A 22236-nucleotide genomic window follows, 5' to 3' on the forward strand; every position below is an offset into this window, starting at 1 on the left:
GGCCCAATTAGCCATTTTCCCTCCCCGATGTCATGTGACTTGTTTGTGTTACAAGGTCTCAGGTGTAAATGGGGAGCAGGTGTGTTAAATTTGGTGTCATCGCTCTCACACTCCCTCATACTGGTCACTGGAAGTTCAACATGGCACCTCATGGCAAAGAACTCTCTGAGGATCTGAAAAAAAGAATTGTTGCTCTACATAAAAGATGGCCTAGGCTATAAGAAGATTGCCAAGACCCTGACACGGAGCTGCAGCACGGTGGCCAAGACCATACAGCGGTTTAACAGGACAGGTACCACTCAGAACAGGCTTCGCCATGGTCGACCAAAGAAGTTGAGTGCACGTGCTCAGCGTCATATCCAGAGGTTGTCTTTGGGAAATAGACGTATGAGTCCTGCCAACATTGCTGCAGAGATTGAAAGGGTGGGGGGTCAGCCTGTGAGTGCTCAGACCATACGCTGCACACTGCATCAAATTGGTCTGCATGGCTGTCGTCCCAGAAGGAAGCTTCTTCTAAACATGATGCACAAGAAAGCCTGCAAACAGTTTGCTCAAGACTAGGAGACTAAAGACATGGATTACTGGAACCATGTCCTGTGGTCTGATGAGACCAAGATGGTGTCAAGCATGTGTGGTGGCAACCAGGTGAGGAGTACAAAGACAAGTGTGTCTCGACTACAGTCAAGCATGGTGGTGGGAGTGTCAAGGTCTGGAGCTGCATGAGTGCTGCCGGCACTGGGGAACTACAATTTATTGAGGGAACCATGAATGCCAATATGTATTGTGACATACTGAAGCAGAGCATGATCAGTATGCAGTATTCCAGCATGATAAAGACCACTGCCTTGCTAAAGAAGCTGAGGGTGAAGGTGATGGACTGGCCTAGCATGTCTCCAGACCTAAACCCTATTGAGCATCTGTGAGGCATCCTCAAATGGAAGGTGGAGGAGCACAAGGTCTCTAACATACACCAGCTCCGTGATGTCATCATAGAGGAGTGGAAGAGGACCCCCGTGGCAACCTGTGAAGCGCTGGTGAACTCCATGCCCAAGAGGGTTAAGGCAGTGCTGGAAAATAATGGTGGCCACACAAAATATTGACACTTCGGGCCCAATTTGGACATTTTCACTTAGGGGTGTACTCACTTTTGTTGCCAGCGGTTTAGACATTAATGGCTCTGTGTTGAGTTATTTTGAGGGGACAGCAAATTTACACTGTTACACAAGCTGTACACTCACTACTTTACATTGTAGCAAAGTGTCATTTCTTCAGTGTTGTCACATGAAAAGATATAATCAAATATTTACAAAAATGTGAGGGGCGTACTCACTTTTGTGAGATACTGTACATATGTGTATGTATCTATCTATATAGATAGATAGATAGATACACATATATATGTATATGTATATATATATGTATGTGTGTATATATATATATATATATATATATATATATATATATATATATATATATATATATATATATATATATATATATATATACACACACATACACATATACATATATACATACATATATATATATATATACACATATATATACACATATATACACATATATATACACATATATATACACACACACACGTGTATAACATCTTGCAGTGAGCTGGACGCATGAGTGTCTGTAAATAGTCAAGATATGTAGATGGAAAAAAAAACCATTCACAAAAGACTGCAATAGAGCATTCTGTCCACTCAACATCTGACACAAATAACTAAGGGCAGGCAATTGCATTAGGCCTGCTCAGCTGGCATTTATGAGTCCTGTATGCTTGACTATGATTCTCTCCCTTCATTTGAGCATAAATCCCCTCGCAACAATTCAGTAATAATACATCTTTATCTGTGGACGCTTCCGTCCTAAATCTCTATTTCAGCCTGCTGTGCAGACTCGTACAAATATACTCGCTAGCGTATCTGTAGCGTTTATCTTTCTCTCTCCATGTCAGCAGGTGCTGAAGATTTTTGTGCTTATCACCAAAGAATGTGCAAATCAAACAATTATCTATAAGAATTTAGAAATCAGTCGGTTCATTTATGAAAAAAATAAATAAATAAACAGAACAAATAGTGACACCACATTTTATCCATTTACAATGTTAGAAAGACCATAAAGAGACAAAAAAAATTCATTTTGGTTTGCATAGCAAAGCAACATCAAATAAAAAAAAAAAAAAAAAAGAAGCTATTTACAAGAAATAAACATCCCTTTTGGGTGATTTTACATTTCAGATTTTTTTTTTTAAAAAAAACGAGCAGAACAAAAACATCTTTCTGGTTTTGTTGTTTTTTTTGTTGTTTTTTTTCAAGTGATGCACATTTTGTGGCACAAAAAGGGGGGAGCGTGTGACGTTTCGTCATAAGTTAGACAAAGAAGCAAACCGCAAGCTGAACATCATCGGGAGATGCGTGTCTGTACATTAGCTTCACAGTTCAGTGTGTGTCTCTGAGGTAAAAATCGCCTCATGTAACACCGGGGAGGAGAAGCTCATTGGACATTGCAGGGGTGAACAAAGAATCTCTCTTGCTCTCTCTCTCTCTCGTCCTCGCTTTCAGTCGCGTGGGCAGTGAGTAGTCTGGCTTATCTCTCAGACACGGCACTCTGAAGCACAGATAAATGGAGGTTAATGCATTCTGGACAATTCAGAGCAGGGCTGTGATGACACACTATAATGAAAAAAAAAATCTGAAATGGCTACACCATAATTGGTATTTCTAAGTTTTAAAAAAGTTATTTGGGTGACTCCGGGATTGAGGTGTCATTTAGCCCTTGCTGTAAGAAATTAAACTTCATTTTTCAATTCGTTATTCAAGAAAACATGCATCAAAAATGTTAACTCAATGACTGTGACGTGCTTTTAAATGAGTTACAGACTTGAAAGTAGGATCAGAGTAGAGGTATTTTTTTTAACACGCATGCATGCTAATGACATGAGGTCATTAAGAACATTTCAAATGATTTGCTTAAAATGAATCATTTATCATTTGAGTAACAGGGTTGGAAGTTCAACGTGAACTCATCAGTCAATGTCACGATATCATTAAAAATAAAGAAACAAGCGTGAGAGAACTTTTTTCTTCTTCTCATGAAATTTTCTTCTTAAAGAAATTCAAATACTGCTACTTCATGTTGATATACAGCACTGTGCAAAAGTCTTCGCACCCCCGGGGGCCCTTTTGTACTAATTTTGTGAGCCAGTCCAGAAACGTTTTCTATTTCCAAACATTACGTTTCCAAAAAGGAAAAATGTTACACGATTGCTGGAACAATCGGTTATCTACAAAATTCTACACCTATAGTTTTCCGATGTCATTAAACAGTACGAGAGCGGCCTCTAGAGGCGAAATAAAAATCACTGACAAATTTTGTCATGTTATTTGAAGTGGTTTTTTTATTTATTTATTTTGGAAGTCTCTATTTTTATTTATTATTTGGATTGTTGCTTTTTGGTTCCGTTTGGATGTATATCTTTAATTTACTTTAATATTTATTCATATTTAATATACATTAATATTTATCTATTTTGTAAAAAAAAAAAGTACAGTACATTTTCATGGTACAGTCAGTACTGTTTATTCTTGTAATAAAGTACAGCAATATTTTACTTTGAGTGTTATGTTTTCATTCAATTTCAATTTTTAAAAACTATGTTGATTAATCGGTTATCAGCAGGTACTAGGTACTAGTAGGTACCAGTTATCGGTATCGGTAAAAATCCACTAACGGTCGACCTGTAGTTTTAAGTTATTTTTCTGAAATATACACGTTTTAAGGACACTATAATAGTTAAAGTGTTAAAATGCCATCCACCCACTTAGTAAAACAGTAATCAGATCTGCTGGTTTAACCAAGACTGACAAAATGAAAGAACTGAACAGAGAGTAACCTCAGGACCTGAGAGAGGCAACAATGGTGTTAAATGAACTGCATGATAATGTGAATGTTTCCTCTCAGTGCACACATAGACACTGAATCTCAATCGAGTGAAAGTTAAGCTCGCTCACATAGATGTCCGTAGTTGGCCTCCATGCAGCCTGACGCTCGTCCTGCAGAGTCCCGCTGATCTGTGCTGGACCGTCTCTGTGAGACGCATCCCAGCGTGCCTCTGGAGCTCCAGTTGGCTGCGTGCTGTTGCTCCAGTGTAGACACTACACACTCATCAGGAGGATCTGAGCCCACAGAACCCCAGGAAGTGTGTAGCCGTGCACCAATGCTGTGTAGGGGCTCTGAGGAGGGCGCTCGCACTGCAGGAGACACACAACACACGGGTAACTGTTACTGTGCTGGATCTTCACTTCTTAGCAATAGATGTCCCAATGATTTTATAGCTGTGTAAATTTTAATTAGCAATTGAAATGTAAACATTTATTAGCAATTTAAATACGTTTATGGAAATAAGACACAGAAAAGCTTTTTACAATCTTGGGGATTCTCTTAATGGTTTTACTGTGGTCCTTTAGGATGACCATGTTTATGATGTATTTAACTATAATACTGGCACTCATTCTCTGATCAAGGTGCTTACTGAAGGATGAAGGACTGCCATGTAACTATGGCTGTTTTTTAATTTAACCATGATATTACCATGGCTTTACTGTGGTGCTTAAGTGTTGTGTTATGCATATGACATTACCATAGTTTAATGAATGCTATAGTAGCTATTTTATTTCAATGTTGTGCTTAACGTCGCAGACTACAACTCCCATGATCCTCAGCCCACAGCCTCATCACATGACCTCACAGTTATCTGATTACTAATGACACTCGCCTGTTTGCAATCAGACTACTCGCTTTAAAGGAACCAGACTCTCGTTATCTGTCTTGTTTGATTATTGGTTTGATCACAGCCTGCTTCACATTTTCTGATTATGGCCCAGCCCTAGTATGGCCGAGGTTTCTATGCTACATTGGAGTTCCTGGGTGGACAATTCATATATTCATTAGCTAGCTCATGTAGCTCTATGAAAGCTTTGTACTGCTCAGTTTCATCAGTAATTCCATGTACCTGCGTATTCCTGATTCTGAAAAGATCACACCTCGTCTGTTGTGTGTGGTACAGCAAATTGTCAGAAATGCTTGCTATATGATGCGTCACATCACTGATGTGCAATACATTTAAATATACATACCAAATAAAAGCTTTTATTTTTAGGGTGTGCTTTCTCTGGTTGTTGAACCTACTGGGCAACTATGAATAAAAAAATGGACAGCCCAGACATAAGATAAGATAAAAGATGAGATGTACCTTTATTGATCCTATTGAAACTACTGTAATATAGTAAAGAAAATGCAAAACACTGCAGCTGTCAAACATCATTCTATTCATACAGTGCCCTCCAATAAAATTGGTACCCTTGGTAAATATGAGCAAAGAAGCCTGTGAAAAATTGCCTTTATTGTTTAACCTTTTGATCTTTTGTTAAAAAAAAATTCACAAAGATACTTGGCACTCATGGATCTCAAACAATTGCAAACACAACACGGGTTTTTCTAAAAAATATATATCTTTGTTAAATATAGGTGTGCAATAATTATTGCCATCCCTAAGAATTCATATGAGAAAAATATATCTGAAGTATATTCCTGTGACTAGGAACAGGAAATTGTTCAACCATGACTTCCTCATATTGGGTTTTACAGGGGTATAAATATGAGGTAACACATAAGCCAAATTCCCTGAGTCATTCATAACAATGGGTAAGACCAAGGAATATAGCGGTGATGTGCGGCACAAGGTTTCTGAGCTTCACAAAATGGGAAGTGGCTATAAGAAAATAGCACACGCACTGAAAATGCCCATTTCCACCATCAGTGTAATCATTAAGTTCCAGTCAACTGGAAATGTTATGAATCAACCTGGAATTGGACGTGTGTCTATATTGTCACAACACACCAGAAGTTCCAGGATGGGTTGAGTGGCCAAAAAATCTCCAAGGATCACAGCTGGAGAATTTCAGAAGTTAGTTGCAGCTTGGCTGTCAAGAAAAAAAGCCTCTACTCTCATCCAAAAACAAACTCCAGCGTCGTTTGCCAGACACTACTGGAACTTCAAATGGGATCGGGTTCTGTGGTCAGATGAAACCAAAATAGAGCTTTTTGACAATAAACACCAGAGGTGGTTTTGGCTCACACAGAGAGGTGGCCGTATGGAAAAGTATCTCATGCCCACGGTTAAATATAGTGGTGGCTCTTTAATGTTTTGGGGCTGTTTTTCTGCCAGACGACCTGGACATTTTGTTATGATACATGGCATCATGGACTCTAGCAAATATCTTAACAGATGTTAAGTGAAAACCTGACTGCCTCTTCCAGAAAGCTTAAAATGGGCCATGGTTGGATCTTCCAACAGGACAATGATCCAAAACATACATCAAAATCAACAAAAAAATGGATTACTGACCACAAAATCAAGGTCCTGCCATGGCCATCCCAGTCCCCTGACTTGAAACCCATAGAAAACCTGTGGGGTGAACTGAAGAGGGGAGTACACCAGCATGGACCTTGAAATGTGAAGGATCTGGACAGATTCTGTTTGGTGGAATGATCTCAGATCCCTTGCAATGTATTCTCCAACCTCAGGCATTATAGGAGAAGACTCAGAGCTGTTATCTTGACAAAGGGAGGTAGCACATAGTATTGACTAAAAGGGTGCCAATAATTGTTGCACACCTATATTTAACAAAGATATATATTTTTTCGATAAACCTGTGTTTTCTTTGCAATTGTTCGATCTCCACCAGAGCAGAGTATTTTTTGGATATTTTTTTTAAACGAATGATCAAAAGGTTAAAAAATAAAGACAATTCTTCACAGACTTCTTTGCTCATATTTACCAAGGGTGCCAATGTTAGTGGAGGGCACATATATCAGTATACCAGTACAAAATACAAAAGTATTCAAATAAAACATTCCTGCCACAGCACTCATATTTCTTTAAAGTCCAGTCATTTTCAGTTGTGTTTTACTACAAGAATAACATAACAGTAGTAGTTAGTAGAAGTAGTAGTACAGGAGCTATAATAAACAGCTGCACCATAACATATGGTCAACTGACCTTGTTTCATACATATTTACAAAAAAATACTGTTGTTTTTTCAGTTATATTTAACATTATTATTCCCAGGTTCACCTGATTGGGGCCTGGTTTCCCAAATACTTTGTAAACCTGATGTCTACTTGAACTAATCCTGTAGCTGTTTCTCACCATCAGCAATGTCATCCCTCCTGTGAGGTTCAGTCCCTGGTGTCTCTACTCGTAGTTTTTGTGAAGGCTGTGATACCCGTTGATGACCCAGGCTCTGAGTTGCTAGAAGTCCTCCGTCTATGGAGCCAGCGCTGCTTGCCTGGGTTCGGTGAGAGTAAGGGTGTCCTATGGAGCACAGAGCAAACATTGGAATAAAGTACCTCTACTGGGATGTCTCTTCACATAATTTTAACAAGCACATAATAAGCATGCAGCGCTGCGATGAGCATGCCAAGTTCAGAGTGCTTGGTGTTTTGCCATATTGCCCAGGTCCCAACACTGCAGTGGTTGTTCCCTGTAGGACAGGGAAGAGAACTCACTGTCGGTTGATAATGTAAAAACTGACAAAGTCAAACCAGGTTATATTTTTGCCAAAACTCTACGCTTGCAAGGTCATTCTCTAAGGGAGGGGGAGGTAATATAAAAAGACCTTTAGAGGGAGAGGAAGGTGCAGTGCATGCAATCTGAGCAAGGCAGCAAAATTCAGGTAGAGAAAAAGTGCTAAATCAGATTCACATACCCCATAGATCAAAAATGCCTAGTGTCAAAGCAAGGAGGTGTACAGTTCTATCATCACTGAAAAACTGTACAGGAGCTAAAGGTGTTCTCCCCCCGCCAACTACCGCCCCCCCATCACCATGCATCCACCGTCCTATTCTTTGGGCCATTCTTATCATTTTAATGCATGAATTGTGGTGATTACACAGCCATATGATTTCCAAAATAAAATATACTGAAGTGTGGTTTGAGATGGGGTTATGATCCTGAAAAGACTTAAAAAAAAATTTTAAGCTCACAAGCGGGATGTTGTTCTTGTAAATACTGCAGTTGTTGCAACTGACCACAGTTTCCTTATGAACTGACCTTAGAACTGAATTACTTTGACACTTATTTATCCGGAAGTCTGAATTCTGTATTTTGTGAGTGCCTACAGTCGGTTATGAGAAAGGGAGGTGGTGGGGGCTGCACGGTGAGAAACCCTTCAATCATCCATCCAGTTTTGACTTGGAAATTAAAGAGCTCAAATGAGATGTCAAGTAGGAATGATTGCCTCCATCTAACCTGAATGCCTTTAGTGACTGATACAGCATTCCAGGGTTTTTTTTCCCCCCTTAATATGAATTTCGCTGTGATGTGAAAGCACGTACTTTTTGTTTCAGACCCTCATTAACAATTCATGGAAACATGTCACCATAAAAAATCTGCTAATAGTCCATCTGAGACAAGGATAATGTTTGGAGAAAATGGAAATCAATAGCATTTTACTCTGGACCATGTGTACTTCAATTCTGGTGGAAAAAAAGGGAATTTTTACCCAGCCAATGGGGTAAAAGAGCTGGTTGGAAATAATCAAATGTGACTGTAACTACAATATTTGTTACAGCAAATGTACACAGCCTTGTTTCACAAAGGAATTAATGCAATTTCTTGGACGACTGCGGCTTGCCGATGTGACTGTTCGAGTGTGTGATTCAATAGTTCTGTTCACCTGTGATCGCTCCTTCCACCGTTTCCAGGCTGCGTCCAGGGGAATAGTCTATTCCACACAGCTGTCGGGACAACTCATAGCCTTCACTGTCTCCCTCTTCATCCTCTCCTTCAGTCAGGATGTCTGATCCTAATGTACTGGACACATAGCCCATGGGAGGGGCAGGGGTCTTGGGCGGATGGGAGCTGCTTTTCAGATGCCTGAAAGTAATACAAAAGTAATACGTCTTATATTTGAATCATATTACTATGTCAAACCTGCACGTTTTGTCTGATTTTCCTTGCAACAGCCAAATGCCACAATTGCTGTAGGTCTCTCTATTCCCACAAGCTTGCTTTAATGTCTGAATTTATCAAACTACCAACCATGCAGTTACAGTAAACCACATGGGGAAGGAAGGAAGCACCATGCCATCATTCATATGTGATGACAGCATCGCCAACCATAGAAGAATGGCACTATGCCATCTGTCCCATCCAATCAGAATATGGCATCTTTTCCACCAAATGATTACAAGGCAAATCAAGGAAGGGTGGTACCTGTTCATCTTTTTTCACCAAAAGACAGCATGGGCAATCATTAATATGTGGTACCTTGCCATCTTTGCAATCCAATAAGACCATGGCCAATTATGGAAGAGTGATACTTTGCCACATTTTTCACCAGTCATAGAAATGTGATGTCTTGCTATCTTTTCCAATCAATAAGAACATAGCCAATCATAGTAAGGTAGTGCTTTACCATCTTTCCCACCCAATGTCAGCAAGGTCAGGTGTTTTGCTTTCTTTCACCGCTAATGTGAATATGGCCAATCGTTGAAGGTTAGCATTTTTTCCCCCACCATATGATAAGAAACTGAATAGGAAATTCTGGTGCCTTGCTAGTTATTTAACTCAATTATGGCATGGTCAACCAAGGAAGGGGATTTCCATCTTTTCAACCCAATGAAGGAATAATAAGGGAATCAATGACCGGTGAGACCCTGCCATCCTTAGCAACCAATGAGAGCACAGTCAATCATGGAAGGGTGGTACCTGGGTAACTTCTTATCTAATTATAGCATGGATAAACATGGAAGAGTAGTACTTTGCATTCATTTTACGCACTGAAGGTATGGTCAATCATGGAAGAGGAGTTCCTTGCCATCTTCTGAGCCCAATGACTGCATGACCAACTAGGGAACGGTGGATCCTTGCCATCCTTCCCACCCACAGGGGGCCCTTTTTATCCAATGACAGCATGACTAATCATGGGGTGATATCACAGGGGTGGTATCTTGTCATCTCAGTCACTCAATCACGGGTTTAGATAGCCTGATCTAGGAGCAATGTACTTTCCCAGAACTCTGGAAATAGTGTTTTAACCAAGAGTTTCACTCAGATGCCTCAAACACTGTATGGCTAAAGCGGTCTAAACCCTCAAGAGCAGTAGAAGCTTGAATCTATGGTGAGCTTATCCATGTCCACACAGTACTCTAACTTGCATCCATGTGGAGAATGTTTGGAGCTGATAGCACTAATTCCACTGGAAGGCTCACACAATGGGCTGGTAATTGGGTTGGTGTGTGTTTGTGGGGGATAGAGTGAGATGGTGGGCAGGCCTGTCAGCTACATGTCTGTAATCTTCAGCACAGCTGCCCGCATGTCAACCTCTCTGTGTCTCAGACGTGTAGCGTCTCGGTGCGTAATTACCAGCTCTTTTTCCTGTTGTCAAAGACGCCGGCAACAGCAACCCAGTCATTACCCCCGGAGCGCCAGTCCTCCCCACTCTCACTATCATGACAAGATTCTCCCACCACACATTACAACTGTAATCAATGAAGTTGTTTTTGGAGCTCCAAAAGGTAAGGTAAAGTCTCACATTTCCCTTCCCATACAGAAACTAAATAAGAGGTAATGAAATGCTGAAAACATTGTATTGATATGCAGAAATATCCGTTCTGTTCAGCTGATTGGAGCTGCTGTCTGTCATAACACTTACGGCAATAACCAGGTGTATTTCTGAATGGTACATAAATGTCTCATTATGTGGAGAAATACATTTCTGGCAGTATAATTTCAGTCCTGTGATGCCGCAATATTTTTGCCGTCAAAGACGATGATTGTTCTTTTCAAGTGCACATGTGCAACTATATTAAAATCTTCTTTCTTTCTTTTTTTTTTGTAGAAGTGAAGAAAATCGAAATGGAATGTTTGAATGACGTGTGTAATATTTCAAGGTGATTTATGAATTCCATTTATATTCTGATAAATTACGGTGACATAAACAGCATGGTTGCCTAAGATGCTCATTTAAACATGAGCAATCACATCAGAATGCATGTGTAATGGAAGAGTTAAAATGATACTGGTCACACTGCAGACAGATTAAAATCGTTGGCAACCTCTAAGATAATAATAAAATAAGGTAATAAGAAAAATTAATAATAAGATAAATAGTAGATAATATAATAAATACGTTTTTTTGTGGAGATGCACATTTAATGTCTATAGATTTTATATCTTGCTCACCAGCTTTGCTTGGCCACCTCATACTGGTAGGCACGGGTAAGCTCGTCCAGATGGGCCTGGAGCATAGACTGCATTTCCTCATGATGCGAGGACCCCAATGAGCCAGAGGAACTCTGGCCATAGGGCAAAGCTGCTGGAGATGAAGCCACGCCCCTCAGGGGTGGAGTGGGTACTCGTTCTTCCTCCTCGAGCTCGTCCTCCATGCCCTGGTGTAGGTATGACTGAACAGGGAGAGGCGGAGCCCAGGTGTCGCTTTCATACCTGTGCCATTGATGAATCAGTGAATTTAGAGGCTAGAACCCAGAGGCCAGTGGTGGCGAGACATATTTTGACACATCCATAAAGTTTAGTGGGAGTATGTGAGAAAGACCCCGGACTAATTTAAGTAGCCTTAGCTTTAACAAAGGTGAAACAAAAGATATCGGCTCACTCAGCAGTGCAGGAGAAGAAACATAATGCTCATTAAGCTCCCTGCTCCCTCTCCTCGGTCTGCTTTGCTGCTCTAAGCACTTTGACTGAGAAGGCAGCTGTGTTGTGTAGTTGGGTCTCAGCACATTTCGATGAACGAGAGAGGTTATCTAGGGGCACCCTGGTGTAGAGTTAAAACTACCCTGCTCTTTCTTTGTCTCATGTGGTTTCATTGAGAAACAGTTACAATGTGTATAGTGTTCAATTGCAAAGATGTATATTGCTAATTAAGGCGTATGTAGCACAGGTCTTGTAAAAATGCCTTTTATGTAAAAATCAGTAAAAGTGTGTGCATGTGTTTGTGTATGTGTGTGTGTCTATTTGTGAGCGTGTGTGTGTTTTAACCTTACCCTCCCTCAGATCGATGATCAGGGGCATAGTGGTCCATCTCTGTCCCTGGTAAAGGATTCATGGGTGGTGGAGGAAGGGGCAAGTTGGCCCAGCAGGAGCCATTAGGCTTTGCTGTTTTCCCCCCTCCTTTCGATTTCTTCTTTTTCCCGTTCTTTCCCCCTAAAGGAGGCAGCAGAGAGGACATCATCTTCACTAATGAAGCAAACACGAATTTTGACATTGGTTATGGCACAGAAGGTGAAACTAGACGCTGTCCACCACTGTGATGCGAAATTCACAGCTTTCATCGGAATTATGTTACAGAAGCAGAAGAGAGGATGAAACGGAGGCAACGGGAAAGAGTGCTCGACTAATTGCGGAGGTTGAAGGTCAGAGTTGAGCTGAAAGTCTGTTCCCCATCACATGTGTCTTTCAGGACACAAGAAGAAAAGCCGTGGTCTCGGAGGTGCCTAATGAAAGTCTCATTCCCCCGTGTACTAGGAGACTACTGGGGGAGCTTTTTTTTTTTTCATCACCTGCTCTGCCTCTTCTCCTTTCATTATCTCGCTTCCTCTCTTCTTCTCTTTGGCTTTGCCATTGATTGAGCACAAAGAGCTTTCCTGCCAGGTCTTTCTCTTCTGTTCATGCTGTCATTTGCAGAACACACAACACTCTGCCTCCTGTGAGCACTTCACGACACAAGCTCAGTTTGGTGTTTTAAACACACAGTAGATGGGATGAGGGCGGGCATGGGCACGGCCTCGTGAGCCATCTCTACTCATCTGCATGGCGACAGTGCACTAATTTCATGTCCATGGGTCAAAACACAGAGGAATCCCTGCCTGCACTAATCAAATTAATCCACGGCATCGGGCTGTAACTCTCTGACATTTCTGGGCTACAAAACTCCCAGGGCTGAGAAGCAAAACACACATTAAAAAAAAAAAAAGGAAAAAAAAAACGATTAAGGATGATATCCTCTGGGTCTGTTTTCTGCAAAGATGTAAATATTACATTGAATCCCTCTTGATCTGGGCACATTATTTCCTTTCTACCTTTTTTTTTTTCCATTTCTTTTCCTAAAGTTTTTCTTTCTTTTTTTTTTTTTTTTTTTTTTTTTGCTTTCCAGCTTTATTGTCTTGTTCTCTTTATTTCCCTCCGGTCCTTTCTCTTTTGTGGCCCTATATATATATATATATATATATTAGATTAGCTGTCCCAAGATACAGTATGTTCCACATTCATAATTAGCTGGCCAGCCAAGTAAATTAGAGGCCGTATGCAGAGATGACCCTGAAACAGTGCCGAGGGCCATCATCACTGACCACTGGCCAAAATAATGTGGCATAAATGCATACACAGCAACTCTGATATGGATAAAAGAGACACACAAAAAAATTACAGAGGCAAAGATGTAGCAGTAAGAATGCAAACGATAAAAGCAAAAGCAAGAGAAACTGCTACTTCGCTGTTCTTATCAGGTTAAATACTCCGTACAAACACTGAATAAGTCCGTGTGATTTAAAAAAAAAAATAAAAATAAAAAATATTCAACTCATCCTGGACTCCCTACCGCTCAGAACTGTAAGAAGATTAGAAGATTAGCTTTAATGAGCAAAGTGTTTTCGTTTAGTTTCCTCCGGCACAGCGAGACTGAGAATGAAAGTGAAAAGGGAGCTTTGTGTTATACCGTTGGCACAGGAACGGTTTTCCGTGAGTGAGTAGCCCAGGCTGGGCATTTCATGCTGTGTTCGCAGCGAGGCCTTCCAGCGCGGCTCGGGACGATCCACTGCCAGCTCGTGGAAGCTGTTGGACTGCAGGATCTGTGTGGTGGCATAGGGGCTGGCATGGTTTCCTCTGCCTGGGCTACTGTAGCCCGCCTTGCCGGCGAAGTCGATGCTACTGTAGATAGCACCATCCGACAGCATGGTGCCCGTCTTTTCACCGGCACCAGCAGGCAACACGTCTGAGAGCGTGAGAGATGGAGAGATTAAAGAAAAAGCGACAAGGAGAGGGACAGTAACGATGCTTAAGGTCAGTGTGAAGCTTATTAGCGCACCCTGCTGCTGCTGTTCCACACATTCATCTTGGCTTAAATGAGGTGAGATAAATAAAAGTGATTAGCTAGCAGATTAATTATCAGATGACATGGGATGCTCGATGGGGGGGGGTGTGTGACGGATGTGAAAGATGGACACACATGCTGAGCTGACCTTCAGCTCGGACCGGCTCGACCCGTAGAGCTTGCGGAGATTCAAACGTGCCTATTAAACACACCGTTAGCACATGCCTAAATAGGTATACATCAGAAGATTCATGCAAATTGCCTATAGACAGTATTCACCCTTTTGAATTCTTTTGCATTTTATTGTGTTGCAGTATGAAACCATAATGGTACACATTATTAGATACATGTATCATATAAGTTGTTCTATAGATGTACAATTACTGAATGTAGCCCATGTGACAATACATGCAGTTTGTCAGCCCACCTCTACCCCATCCATCAGTGGAACAATATTATTTGTTTGCTGGGTATTTGGGAGTCTCAGTACATGAGAGACACGGATATGATAATATTTATCTACCACCCACCACCCAACAAGTTAATACTGTGCAGGATCACTGTAGGCAGATATTTGGTTCTGTCCCCGTACAGGACATTAATCTTTTAGTCCCTGTTTTCTTGTAAACTGTAGTAAATTTTCCTCCAGAATGTTTCCATAACCAAATCCATTTGTTTTCATTTAAATCTTATTAGTTTTCCTCATAGAAGTCTCTGCCACCACCATCATGCTTCACAGTAGGGATGGTGCTCTCATTGTGAGGTGCTGTGTAAGGTTTCTGCTGAGCACAGAAGCTGAAGAAGTTAACAGACCATAGCAAACTGCAGAGTATTTCGCCTTTGGGCAAATTCCAAACAAGATGCGATATGTTGGGGCTATTTTTTTCTTTTATTTTTTATTTTTTAAACAAAGGATTTCCTCATCATTGGGGCAGTGGTGGCTTCAGCGATTAAGGCTCTTGGTTACTGATTGGAAGATCGGGGGTTCAAAGCCCCGGCGCTGCCAAGCTGTTGGACCCTTACGAGCAAGGCCCTTAACCCTCTCTGCTCCAGAGGCGCTGTATCATGGCTGACCGTGCACTCTGACCCCAACTTCCTAACATGCTGGGTATGCGAAGAAAAGAATTTCACTGTGCTGTAATGTACATGTGACCAATAAAGACTCATTATCTCATTATCATTATCTCATGCCACCATTCTGTAGATTTATGAAGTTTGTTTCCTATTTGTGTCTCATGAACTTTATTTCATCTATCTCATAGAGGACTGTAAGTCCTGTAGAGTTGCTGTAAGCCTCCCGGTGGCCTTCCTTACCCCTGTGACTCACAATGCTTTGAGGTATAATCAAATTCTTGGGAAACTTATATTCTTGGCCTTGGTGGTATATTTAAAGTATATTGTCTGTTTGGAATGTTCCTTAGTCTTTGTGGTATGGTGTTTCCTTGGAACTGGGGAAGCCCCAAAGCACAGCCATGCTTAAAATGGGAACTGGAATAATGGTTTCCTTAAACCGTTTCCCCCTTCAGTATCTAATGACTTTAATGGTATATGGAAACCATTAGGCTAACTTCCATTAAAAAGGATTTTTCTCCAAAAACCTCAGCAAAAGTGGACTCCAACCGAGTTATTAAGCAGTAGAAGAGAGTTAGCTGCTTCAGTTGGTTACTACTGTTAATTAATGTATTAAATTACTGTATTTGTTATATCCTAGAGTACTTTGTGTCCATGAGCAGCAAAAATTTGAGTTAAATACATGGTTTCATGCTGCACGCTGGAAAAACAACCCCAAAAGTGGTGAAATCTATTTATAGGCACTGTAATCCCATGAGTTCTTCTTGTATGCTACAGGATAGAATTTTTACATTTTTTTAATCAGACCTATTGTTTTTAGGCACACATGGATGAAATGGTTGTGACACATGAAGGACAACTGAATTGAAAGAGAATTTTTAGGAGTGTGTGTGTGTGATCTCTTGTCATTTCCACTACTGAGAGATTCTATGCTTGCTAAAATATTCATAATCTTCATACATGAATTCAGAAAAATATAGTGATGATGTGCTTGGGGCCCTGAACCTGTGACCTTCTCGCTCTCTTGTGGGCTTTGTAGCAGTGATCTCCTCTTTCAGGCCCTTTCCTTGACTGTATTGTAGCCTCTTGAGATCTTACCTCCACGACCAAAGTTAGTGAGGTCTTTGGAAGCGCCCAGACCACTGTTGGCAGGCAGGCTGGTGGACGGCCAGGAGTCAGCTAGCCAAGGGAGGCCAGGGTCACCGGCTTTCAGCAGACCAGGACGACTAGGAAAGAGATAAAAAAAAAAAAAGAGAGAGAAATGGAAGACATGCTTATATTAGCGTACGCTCTGCATGATACCCAAAGGGTGAATAAGAGACACAAAGAATAACATTCACGCACTGTTTTCCATTTTTTTTTTTTTTCGCGGTCTGCATCAGCACCAGATTGCTGCGAGAGCTCGTTCCCCAAGTACACCGCCCCGAGCAGTGAAAATAATAAAGACACAAACAAAAAGACATAAAACAGTGACAAGTCTATAAATCTGGTACTGAGCCTCGATCGCCCCCCCCCAACCCCACCCCACCCCTCACCCCCTCCACCCCCCCACTCTTCCGCCCCAGAGAGAGAGAGAAGCCGATAGCGAGCACATGGCGGAATATTAAAACCCCCTACAGCAAGTGTTTCCACCTTCATTGGGGATGGAGAGGTTACCAGTCTCCATGGTAACTAGAGTGGCTGACGTTCATTGGCTGGCAACTACCAATTGAGCAAAAAAAGCTGATGTAGAATTTTGATGCATACAATAAAACACGACGTGGAACAGAGCATGTACATTTTTCACTCGTTTATTGGAGACGGGGGGACATTTTGAATTTTTGCTCATTTGTGTACCGAGAGGGGAAGTCGGAGTCAGCCAGGCGGGCTGTACACATGATTTGGTTTACCTTTCGTCTAATGAATGCAGTAGCCCAGGAAAAAGTGCTCCCCTAAGAGCTGAGAGAGCCAGCAGCACATGGGGACTTCAACACATCTGAGCTCAGTGGCTCAAAGGTGCAGATTATGTGAGCTGTGTCTGCCCAGAGTAACACAAACTCATATGCACCTCATTCTCATTAGCATGCGCATTCCAGCGCACACACATACACGCACACGCCTGTACTCAGAGGCAGACACATAAAAGCAAAGCGGTAGAGTTTATACTTAGAAGCAACATATTTTCCTGTTTGTTTGGCCTCTTGGCTAGTTCTGTTCTTGCTCAGCTATGCTAATCCAGTAGATGAAGATTCTCACCTCCACAAGGGCCTCTGTTTTAATCTCTCATCGGGTCACTAACCAGCGATATTTAAAAAGTGCTCTATGAACTTACATGACAGGAGTGTAGATGAGTTCCTAGGGCTGTGTGCCTGTGTGTGTGTGTGTAAAAGTAAGAGTGCTTATGAGGGACACTTTCTCTCGGATAATTATCTTTTCACATCCTCTTGAGCTTCTTTCGACAGGAGAATCCATCACCGGCTCTGGGGAGAACCGTCCATAGCCAGGCCATGACGATGAATGGAGGAATAAAAAAGTGGCCCTGACACATTAATTGTTTCGGTTAATTCCAGCCAGAGGAGATTTATTAGCCAATCAATCGATACATCAGCTTAGGCGTTGCTCTGGCGCAAGACACCGAGTATCGGAACATCCATCAGGTTCCTGTCTGCTAGGCCGTTAACATCGGCGGTTTCAGCAGAGAGACTCTCCGCTGTTTTAGTGCACTGCTCTGAAAGTGCAGCTGATCTGAAAATGAATGCTGAATCATGAAATCGAGTCATACACCATGATGTTCTTGCCCAAGGTTAAAGCACATCACAGAGCAGTCAAGCAGGAAAAAAAAAAAAAAAAAAAAAAAAAAAACCTTGGCCAGATCATAGCTTTATTTATTTATTTATTTATTTATTTATTTCTAAGGACTGTTTACTTGCTCAGATGTACATGTCAATACACGCATCGCTCACCTTCCACTTCCCATCAGGCCTCTGTCTCCATGTTGGAACGTCACTGCAGGGCCAGCAGCCAGGAAGAGACACCAGAATGAGAAGGAGGGGGGAGAAAAGCACAAGAAGATCCAACTCAAATCACTGTTTTGTTTCATTACATCAACATTTCAAGTTATGTCTTACAAACTGGATGGCTTACTGCCTACGGTGCCATCAAACCCGTCGGAAGTTAGAAAGGGATGGGACAAATGACCAGTACCTGCACGGGTGAAGGTGAACGACTGGACTGTGAAACAAACACACACATACACACACACACACACACACACATACACACACACAAACACAGACACACAGAGAACAAAGAGAGAATTAGAATTCGGTCCAGGTATACAGCAGTAAAATGCAGATGAGGAAGGATTGAAATGGGTGACACGTGATGCATCTGATGCTTGAACTGACAATGATATTCATGTGTATTTCACACACTTGATTTGAGTGAACCTGGAGGTGGGGCATGAGCATGTGAGCATGTGAGCACATGAGCATATGAGAAAGACACACACTGTCTAGCCTGCTCAGAGCGACAGTCTGATCTGAATGAATTTGCCCCCACGTGAGCTCGGGATCAAAGCCCAGGTGATGGATAAAGCAAATGGCTATTGAATTAGGCAATCACCGCCGCATGCACCTAAGTCATCGGACCGTGATGATGGCAATACGTATTATAATGAGTGTAATCCACAGCTACATGCAATAATTACCCCCTGGGGGAATACCAAATTACATTTCAGAGGCTGGAGACTGTACCTAGAGCTAATGTAGGAACAATATGGGTCACAGTCTTCTAATATACATGCAGCGCGACGGCGTTTCATTTCCAAATGAGAGTGCGGGTTATGATGGGATTGTGTTCAAGGTTGACGCACATATGTAATAGTGTAATGCATTGTAGTAGGGGCACATGGCTGCTTTTGTTTAGTGCCGGCTTATACAATTGTGCATACACACTAATACTGTAGAACAGCTTTAAATAAAATACTAGGTGTTGTTTATCTAATATAGTAGTTTCTGTTCTGTATGATCATCACTATGCAATCTAGCTTACCATGCATTTCTCTCCTTTCAGCCATACAATGAGAGATGAAGGTTTCACAGGCTAAAAATAGCTGTACTTTGCGTTCAAATGAATTACGTGCCAACACAAAGTATTTGCTAGCGCTGCCATACCGGTGACTTGTCTCTAGAGAACTGTGTAGGCTTTGGGTATGACGCATGGCTTCTCACCTGCGTAGTTGCTCAGGCCTTTCCTCTTCTTCCTCCTCCAGTAGAGCCAAGCGCTGAAGCCCATGAGAACGATCCAGCACGCGCCCCCAAGCCCTGCGATGAATGCCGGCTGCTTCAAGACATCGGTGATGCTTCCGCCGCCCTCGTCTCCGGTCATCACATCCTGTAACTCGGCACCTGCGATCATAAACAGGTGAAAACCCATTTGATATTTCATCGTGTTTTCAGACAAACTTCGTTATCTGTAACATTCTCCTTTATTTTGTCTGAAGAATCCCTCCACAGCGGGCTCCCTATCAAATCAAATCAAGTCACATCCCAGCGGCAGACAAGGAACACCAATTAAAAGCGCAAGGGAAAATCTATTTTTGCTAATAGGATTATTGTACGACTGATTAACAGCGCAACAAGCAAATGGAGCAAGGAAATACTGGAGCACAATATGCAACGTGAGAGAGAAGCCGAGCTGCGTTATTGGAGTGCAGGACAGCGAGCCACTCGTCACTTTGAGCTGAAGGACTGGAGATTGACACGGGGACTCCATCAGGGTTTGATTTCCTGGTGCAGCTACAGCTCTGTGAAATGAGATTCAAAGGCTCGCAACGTGAGCAACACCCCAAAAACACGATCATTAAGGCCTCGCAGCACAGCCTTCTCGGTTGGCTGCAGGCGAGTGTTTCTGGCCCCGGCAGTCAAAAGCCATGGAAAAAGGGGAGAGCGCGGCACGTCGATAGTATTGATTCTGGCTGTATTTATCTGGCCTCATACATCAGCGAGCTTGATAAAATGTGATAAGGTGATAAGCCGCAGCAATAAGACAGTCCGCTATGTTAGCAATGGCTGCGTTTATTGGAGAGCGTTATTGATACGGCCGACAGTGTTCTGCCGAACGACGCTGGACAGTGTATTAAATGAAAATCTTATCGATTTTTATATCACGGCTTGTTTAAAAAAAAAAAAGAAGAAGAAAAAAAAAAAGGGCTCGGCTTTGAAAAGTAAACTCACAGGGTGGTACATAATCTCCAGTGCTATTGTTTTTTCCCCTCTTTTTCTTTCAGTCATTCAGTAAAGCATGACAAATTTAGAAATCATTATCTGAGCCTCCGTCTAGTAATGATTATGTTTGTTCGGTCCAGCAGCACACCCTCGATACTGTGAGATGGCTTTTCATTCAGTCATGACGTAGAAACAGCTGGTGAACTGTACACTTCTTTCTTTCTTTCTTTCTTTTACTCTCCTTCTCCCCCTTCTTCCTTTTATCATTGTTGTTGTTGTTGTTGTTGATCTTCAGTAACCTCTTTATTTTATAGGTAACAAATACATTTATATCAGTAATTCTCTTCACATAGTTAATTCAGGTCTCTGGTCCAGACCTGCCTATGATTCATCAGTACAAATCACTTAAAATGAAAAATTCTTGTTTTTTCTACCGTCCATCACAAAGCAATGACTTTTGCTAAAAATCTGAAGATGATCTCAAAATCATCTGACTCCAGCACCATGCACTGGGAGGGGGGATTATATCAACCAAAAAATATGTTTCCTATTTCACCTTCCCCTCCCATGGAGCAAAAACACTGAATCTGTTTCGCTCATGTTATAGAAGAAAAATTGAGAAGTATGATTTAATAAATCAACTCCAGTTAGAACGAAATAACATTCCGTCACTCGGTCTCACCGATCACAATAGGCTGTGGCTCGCTCTTCACCCCGACGCCTGCGCTGGTACCCGCTGCCACCTCCACCCTGTACTGCACGCCTGCCTGCAGACCCCCGACCACCACCGAGCGAATAGCAGCGTCCACCGTCTTGTTCACATGGAAGCGGCTTTCGTTTCCCAGACACCAGATCTAACACCCGAGAGGACGGAGAACAAGAGGGAAAGGAATGAGGGAAATGAGTGACAGCACACACAAACAGAGTGCATGCATTCAGAAAGAGTTCCAGATGAAGTTACCAAGATGGAGAAAAAGTCTTAACCCTTGTGTTTTGATCAATACTTCCAATGGAGGTACTTTGAAGCCATACCAGCTTTTATGATTATTATATCAACTGCCAAATTTGATATTTAAATATTTCAGTATTTCAGATTTTCACCTAAATTACTAGCAAAGTATATAAGCATAGTTACGAAAATAAACACATCAATCATTTGGACATGATAACACTGGGGGTAAATAAATCATTAAATGAAATTAACAAACACATCGTCATTATATTAATTTCACATCTCAAAAATAGTTTATAATAGGTGTACAAAAAAGCCCTATGGTATATAATGCACACACATTAAGATTTTATTACCTCAATTTAGTAGCTCATGGCTTCATTACGTTGGGTGCCCGAGTTGGCATGGGATCATCATAATAATAATAATAATAATAATAATAATAATAATAATAATAATAATAATAATAAAATACAGTATAATAGAATGTGCTAGATCAAGTGCTATTTTATAAGCGTCCAAATAATGAGGGAGGAAGCCATAATGTGACATGAAAATAATTTTTGAAAAATGGCAGCAATTATAGTGATAACTATAACTAGGACTATTCAAGCAGGAATATATTCACAATATAGTATAGATTCCTATTAAATGTATACTTACGGTTTATTTCAATGCTTGCCATGTTTTCAATCATATATCATTGTATTAGTCTTTTATATTTATCATTTATGTTATATCATATTACAATTGACAGCAAAGGGAAGAAATATAAGTCCTTCAATCGTCATTTTCTATCCCAGAAATAGAAATTTCCGCACGTGAAGCTAATGCTTGTCGTCTAGAAGCTACTGAAAACCTTGGTGCGTCTGAA

At 41.3% G+C, this 22236-nt stretch overlaps 1 protein-coding gene across 1 annotated transcript in view; it reads right to left on the minus strand.

Moving 5' to 3' along the window:
• Window positions 1–2273: 2273 nt before the first annotated feature.
• Window positions 2274–22236, minus strand: part of LOC108277158 (roundabout homolog 2) — a 157965-nt gene continuing 138002 nt past the window's right edge. Inside the window, exons 16-27 of the mRNA XM_053686651.1 lie at window positions 21093–21264; window positions 19415–19591; window positions 18387–18413; window positions 18146–18188; window positions 16302–16429; window positions 13758–14033; window positions 12088–12247; window positions 11270–11530; window positions 8760–8959; window positions 7232–7396; window positions 4032–4271; window positions 2274–2628 (exon numbers count right to left, since the gene is read on the minus strand). Coding sequence (XP_053542626.1) covers window positions 2627–2628; window positions 4032–4271; window positions 7232–7396; window positions 8760–8959; window positions 11270–11530; window positions 12088–12247; window positions 13758–14033; window positions 16302–16429; window positions 18146–18188; window positions 18387–18413; window positions 19415–19591; window positions 21093–21264 — 1851 coding nt within the window. The 3' untranslated portion in view covers window positions 2274–2626. The remainder of the gene's footprint in view (window positions 2629–4031; window positions 4272–7231; window positions 7397–8759; window positions 8960–11269; window positions 11531–12087; window positions 12248–13757; window positions 14034–16301; window positions 16430–18145; window positions 18189–18386; window positions 18414–19414; window positions 19592–21092; window positions 21265–22236) is intronic.

This window comes from Ictalurus punctatus, chromosome 16, assembly GCF_001660625.3.
Source record: "Ictalurus punctatus breed USDA103 chromosome 16, Coco_2.0, whole genome shotgun sequence".
NCBI lineage: Eukaryota > Metazoa > Chordata > Actinopteri > Siluriformes > Ictaluridae > Ictalurus > Ictalurus punctatus.